Source organism: Pterocles gutturalis, unplaced genomic scaffold, assembly GCF_000699245.1.
Source record: "Pterocles gutturalis isolate BGI_N339 unplaced genomic scaffold, ASM69924v1 scaffold28562, whole genome shotgun sequence".
Classification (NCBI taxonomy): Eukaryota; Metazoa; Chordata; class Aves; order Pterocliformes; family Pteroclidae; genus Pterocles; species Pterocles gutturalis.
In genome coordinates this window covers 957-7,710 of record NW_010116316.1, presented here as the reverse complement: position 1 = coordinate 7,710, position 6,754 = coordinate 957, and the positions used below count along the sequence as shown (strand labels likewise).

The following is a 6,754-nucleotide window of genomic DNA, read 5'->3' as shown; positions in this document are numbered from 1 at the left end:
CCACCCAGAGAAGTGAATGAAAGGAGTGATAAGGCTTTAGCAACACACAAGGCCGCGGAATCGTACCCTTCTCAGATGTGGCATTTGATACCGTCCGTTCCTATGGCAGCACACAACCAGTTTTTGAACTTCTTCGCTGCAGCTTATGCTATGAAACTTCAACAAGCATCCTTACACTCATTGCTTCGGGGTATATCAGAGCTTTACTCAGTTTAGGAGTTTCATACCTAGAAGGCGGCCTGTCCGAGCAGTGACTAGCTCTGGAACTAGGACGTTCAGGCTCAGAATACCGATAGCTCCCAGGCTCCATATAAGCAGTGCTGGTGCTATCATAGTGTCTGTACCGTGGGTCATACTGTCCATAGCTATCCTCCTAGAAAAAGAGATTGACATGTCAGGTAAGAGGCTTCCCACCTCCAAGAATAAACCTTTTAAAACAAGCAAATCACCATGCACAACACCACTGTGATACCTGAAGAGATGCAGTTCAATAGGCTGCAGTATAGCTTTCTATACCTGCTGTGGCAAGCTGTATTCAAGTCCATTAATATCCTGAACTTAAGAAAAAAAACATTACATCTGGACTAAAGGCAGTTCAACTACTGCACTGGCCACTCTGTTAAACTGTCAATAATTCAGGCAGCAGATGGGAACCAAATTTGTACACCTGGGCAGCTAAGACAGTTATAACTGACAGCTTTTCCCAAAGAACCAAATAAATTGCTATCAGATGACACCTGTGCCAACTGGAATTGGTATCAGCAACTACTTTAAGTTATTATAATCTTTGTAATGTAAGTTTTGTTTTCCCTACAACTAAATACTTAACATGAAGGCTACACTAAATGTTGATCATGACACAAGTGTTGAAACTCATAATTCAAAGATGAAAATTACTAGTACATACTGAGGGGGGAGGAAGGAAAAAAAATTACCATGTAATAAAGATGAGCTGCTGCTCTGGGGTCTGCAGGAGGGTAAGGTGGATAGGGAGGCTGGTAAGCATCGTAAGGATGTCTGTAGTAGTAGTAAGGGTTCTGGGGTGGACCAAATGCATCTTGGGGAGTCTGAGGCAGGGATGGATGTTGCAGGTCTTGTTGCACATTTGGCATGACTGACTGACTGGTGGTGGCAGGAGCTGTGGAAGCTGGAGCACCCGATGGCTGTCCAGATGCTTGTTGTTTATCAGGACTCGTCTGATCGTATCTTGTTGTCAGCTGTGCTGAACTTGCCTCTTGGGGACCCACGGGTTGAGGATGGTTACTCAGCACCTGGTTCTCGTGCTGCTGTGATGCCTGCGTGGCTTTAGTCCCTGTGGCAATCTGGTAGTTTGAAGGAATCAAGGACTGCCCAGAGGATGCTGGTTGCTGCATTTGAGCTGCTGGAATTTGTGTTTGAGAAGGCAATGGTCCCTGCACAGCTCTGTCTGATACAGCCTGATGCTGTACATCTTTTGTCACCTGTTGATAGAAATGCTGTTTGTCACGCATCTCAGGACTACCCTGACCAGCACCACCAGCTGACTGTTGAGGATACACTGGACAACCAGAAAGTGACTGATTATGCACTTGTACAGAATTACTTGCACTGCTTTTCTCCAACGTCCGCGATACTGTGAAGTCAAGCACTCCAGCTGCTTCTTCTTTGTTATTTGAATGATTTGCAGAATTATTAGCCTGTACTACAGAATTAACAGGGGGGACTAGTGCACTTGCACTTCCACTGGGAAGATTCGTCCCAGGAGAAATGGATGAGTTAGACCCTGGCTTGCTAGCAAATTCAGGAACAAAACCTTCCATATTAACATTCTTTTGTCCTTCTGGAGCCAAATTAAGTGGAGTTTTCATAAGCAAGTTTGCAGGCTGATTAGAAGCAGTATCAGAGGAATTAACAGGGCTTTGTAATAAATTATGTTTTAACAGATTAGCATTTGGAAGTGCATTAACTAACAGAGATCCAACTTGCATCACAGGTAACGGCACATTTTCCCCAGAAATGGTCCCACCAGCATGTGAAGTTTGGGGAACCATTGCAGGCTTGTCCCCAACCCCAGAGTCCTTCATTGACTGATTGTTTTCATTGCTGCTTAGCTGATTAGACAGAGAAATAGAAAAATTAATTGGCTGAGACAAATTACAGCTTTGATTAGGCTGAGCAATCAGGATAGGCTGATTTTGGAAAGACTCTGTAGGTGGAGAAGACAACAAACTTGCATAACCAGAACTTGCCTGAGACTGAAGTGCCTCCTCTTCTCCCATTTTGGGAGGATTCTCAAGATTTTCAGAAGATATATTTCCATCTTGGGAAAGCTGCACAGCAATAGTACCTGGTTTACTTGGTTGCTGACTAGACAGGCCTTCTTCTGGTGGCTGAATGACTTCTACAGTTTGTTTGGCAGGTACGTACACTGCAGGAGCAGCAGGAGCTAGAAGAACATTTCCCCCAAAATTAGGTAATTCATTATGAGCCCACAAAGTTGTTGCTGGGCTATCACACTTCTTAACTGCTCCCTGTGCTCTTGTTGAGGACCTTCTCTCAGATACTGATTGTATGTTTTCCATAACAGGTCCAGAGTGCAGCATATTTCCAGCTTCACCAGCGACTGCAAGAGGCAGTGGGTGTACCTGAGGCATGAAAATAGTCTCCAGGTTATCTGGTGGCTGTTCAAGATTGCCTGGGGATGCAGCTGGCACAGCTGTATTCTTCTTGATATTCTTTTGGTTTGAGTGGTTCTCTCTTAATTCAACCACCATCTTTGCTTGGTCAATCTCTGCAGGTTTTATACCAACTCCATGCGACCTTACAGGTTCAAAAGAACTATTTGCACTTGTCTGAAATACTCCTGTAGGCTTAGGAGGACTCGGAGTTGGAGGCTGTGATAGATTACCGTGGTAGTTCTTGCCCAGGTTTAGCTCACTTGAATCACCTCCCAAAGGCGAGGAGTCGATCTGTTTAAAGAAGCTAAGGGAAGATTCTTCATCAGGTCTACCTTTTTTAAACGTACCAACTTGCTCTTGAGGTCTTGCTGAGCTAGAAGCACTCCTGTGGCTCATGTTGCTATAATTTGAAGACACACTATCTGGTCGGACTGGATGAGGTAATGAATCAGGTGCTTCCAAATTTGGTCCTCCTTCAGCATGGCTCACAACAGCATTCTTGGGAAGCATCTGACCTGGAAAGGATCCATATCTGTACAGATCAGGACCAGCACCAGGGGATGAAGCACTGATGTTCTGTGGTTCAACTGGCAGCACTTCTTGATTCTGAATGCACTCCAGGTTCTCAACATTTTCAAACTGTGACCCACCACTCCCAGATGCATCACCTAGACGTGCCTTGTCATCGCTAACAAACATGGAGTGCTTAGCGGCCTGTGTCTCCTGCTGACTTACAATTTTAGGAAAGTATGGGGTATCCATTCCTTTTTGTACCATCTCGTTGACCGAACCTGTACCAATCTGCGCTTGAGAGAGAACATTATTTGCAGCCCGCTGAGGGTGCACTGGCTGGTGATAGAAGGACGCTGAACTTGGCTGACAAGCACCAAACTCTGTTTTCTCAACTATGTAATTTTTTTCAGATGAGAGTATTTCTTCATTTTCTGCCTCATCCCCTTTGAAAAACATGGAGAGAGTTCCTGGATCTTGATCTGCGGGAATAGGTCTGTTTGATGTTTCAGACATAAGTGGAGACTGGTTTTGGGGGTTATTTTCCTGAGCTGTGGGAACAACAAAACTGGAGTCTTGCAACGGTGGCTGTGGGTAAAACTGTTCCTGATACGGTTGACTTAACCAAGCATTAGTCGTTTCTGCGTTCTGCCTAAACACATTTCCAGGCTGGATGCTGTTCATGTGATGAATGCTATTTGCAGAGCTATTTTTCCCATTCTTTTCACAACCAACAGATAAAGGCGCTTGCACGATATTTTGTGGAATACCTTGGTGTACAGGACCCTGCTGTAAATTTGCCTGTGGAGGAGGATGAGAAGTGCTAACAGAAGACTGAGAAATGTTATGAACGTCACTCTGAGAAGACGGCTCAGGATAGGGCACAAAATTTCGAACTGGAGACTGCAGGTTACCTTGAACAGGCCTCCACTGAGACACAGGCTGCTGGGGAGGTGGAGGGAAGAGTGCTGTTGCGTTGGGTCCTGGAGGAACATCATTTGGATCTCTGCTAACATCTTGTCTACCTCCTGGTTGGTTTGACGCAGACACCATTCCAGGATGCACACTGAAAGAATTTTCTGCTCCTGTATTGTAATGCAACGGTACTGCAGGCCCACGGAGCCCAAGATCTGCATTTGGATGCACTTCTGTAGAACTACTTGTAACATATCCTGGGGACGGTGAAGGAATCGGAACATTAGAAAACGTACTGATATTTATTCCTGGTTGAGATACAGGAGCTGATAAAGACATATGCGGTCCATGAGGATTGTCCCCTGCACGTGATGGTGAAGTATGCATAACAGCCGGCTGTGGGAACACCGCTGGGGAAGAACTTTGCATAACCAACGCATTGCCCTTGGATGGATTATCTAAAGGGGGACCCTGTGGAGTCTGTCTGCCAAATGCAAAAGGGTCTGTCACAGGCTGCACTGGGGCAGCTGCTGCATTTGCTCGTTTACTGAGTGAGCTGTTTCTCCAGTACATGTTCCGAGCAATGCCTGCAGGAGGTGGAGCTGCCGCTCCTGCTGGAACAGTCTGTGGAGGCTGCTGCATGATGGCCTTCCAGCAGGGTCAGACGCTAGATGACAAACTTGTAGTGGATGCCGTAGACAGATTCCTTCTTCCACCCTGTTACAGCAAAAAAGATGACAAGTCAGTTTGCTTTCTCACAATACCTGCAGCATTTAAGCAATTTTTAATTTAGAAACAAAATTATTCAAAGAACTTGAGGGGGAAAATACAGCTCTTTTCTCCAGAATGCATATGAAATTTACACACACCACTGTATTTCTAAACCCAAGCCCAGTATTAATGAAGTTTAATGCTGTGTGGTAACAATGAACATTATTTAACTACAGTATTAATAAACAGCTCCGAGTAATTACACCCAGTTCACCCAGTTCAGTCCTGTACAAATGTTAAAATCTCAGACAGTTAAAACACCGATGGTATTTTGCTGTTATCTTTCCCCAAAGTTGTTTCAAGCAGAAGTATGCATCATAGACAAGACACAGCAGCACTCAGACTACAATAGAACCTGCAAGCACTATGGCAAGCTCAATTTAATTATAAAGAGTTAAGAAACTATTATCTAACTCTAACTCTGTTAGAGACAATCTTCAGCTCTGTGGCACTGTTGCTCAGTGTGAATGGACCTTTTACAGGTAAGATGAGAAGCAACCATCTCCAGAAAGAATCCATCAGATGTTATTCACCTCAAAAGAACACAGTCCATTTTTGGTTTAATAAAGAAAACATTGTGTAGGACAGTAGCATTACTTTGAGAAAAACAACGGGGTTTTCATCACAAATATTCTCTCTTCTAGATGAATGCTGCATAATAGTAAAACTGCATTTAAGAATGTAGATGACAATCAACTCCCTCCACCTATTAACTAATCAATGTTCTCGCTTTAACACTAACAGAAGCAGAGTTACAGTTACACATCAGGGTGGAAAGGACAGGCATAGAAGCATTCCAGCTCTGACAGCAAGAACTCCAGACAATATCAGTAAGGAATGTGGTACACAGGAAGTTCAGTAAATTAATCCAGAACATGTATTTGCAATCTTTTCTCCTAGGACGATACCAAGGTGAAGGTTTTCCAGCTGGCCACGCTTACTGCCAACAGTGTCACTAGAAAACCCTGCCTGAATATCCACCACAGTCTCCACGTGCTTAAGAAACCCCAGGCTGTTCTGGACATCCCCATTTATTTCTCGTCATGTTCCTTACTGTATTAACCTAACCGCAAAAAATCCTCATCCCTCCAAATAAACTAATGTTTTATGCAACATACTGCGAAGTGGGGAGGAAAAAAAGCTAACTACAGCATCTGCCAAGACAGGTAACTCCTGGGAAGCACTAACTGAACAAAATGTTGATATCTACTCGACAGTTCTGTTTTTAACAGAAAAATTGTTTCTGAAATAGAGTTGAGCACAAAAGCCAACTGTTTTTACAACTTAAATACCCACTTCCGATTTTCTAACGTGGATTTCACTCCTTCCAGTGTCTTACACTGTTTTTACAACTTAAATACCCACTTCCAATTTTCTAACATGGATTTCACTCCTTCCAGTGTCTTAACAGATATACACAAAGAAAAAAATCCTAATACTTTACCACTTTTTTTGGTAACAACCAGTACCAGTAACTAGCTAATTAAAATAAGTGCAGAGTTCCACTTTAAAGCACTGGCTAGCCATTCCTACAAGATCTCTGATGTTGCATTACAGAAGTTCAATACGAGGGTATCAGATTCCTTACAGAGGGAAGTTAATATTAACAGACTGCACACAGTAGTAAAAGCACGCAAGATTCGAAGAATTAAGTTCAAATAAACTGAACATGCCCGTGTCAGGTAATTTAAACAGAAGATATCAGCTTAGCGATACCAACCCTCCCTCCCCCTAGTCCAGTATGAACCGAAAGGCTGATTTTAGGAAATTTAGAAATGAGAAATAACTATGGAACTTAAAGGTAATCCAGCTCTCCTTTATCTAGTTTGGAAATTCTTAACTTTCAGCAGGTTTATTAATAGATAATGCAGAGCAGTCTGCTAAACATTAGTCACCAGAAA

The 6,754-nt window shown here is 43.4% G+C and overlaps 1 protein-coding gene across 1 annotated transcript in view; it reads right to left on the bottom strand.

Moving 5' to 3' along the window:
- SEC16A (SEC16 homolog A (S. cerevisiae)) overlaps positions 1-4,724 on the bottom strand; it is a 22,824-nt gene extending 18,100 nt beyond the window's left edge. Inside the window, 2 exon segments of the mRNA XM_010075475.1 lie at positions 228-373; positions 936-4,724. Coding sequence (XP_010073777.1) covers positions 228-373; positions 936-4,724 — 3,935 coding nt within the window.
- Positions 4,725-6,754: the final 2,030 nt, after the last annotated feature.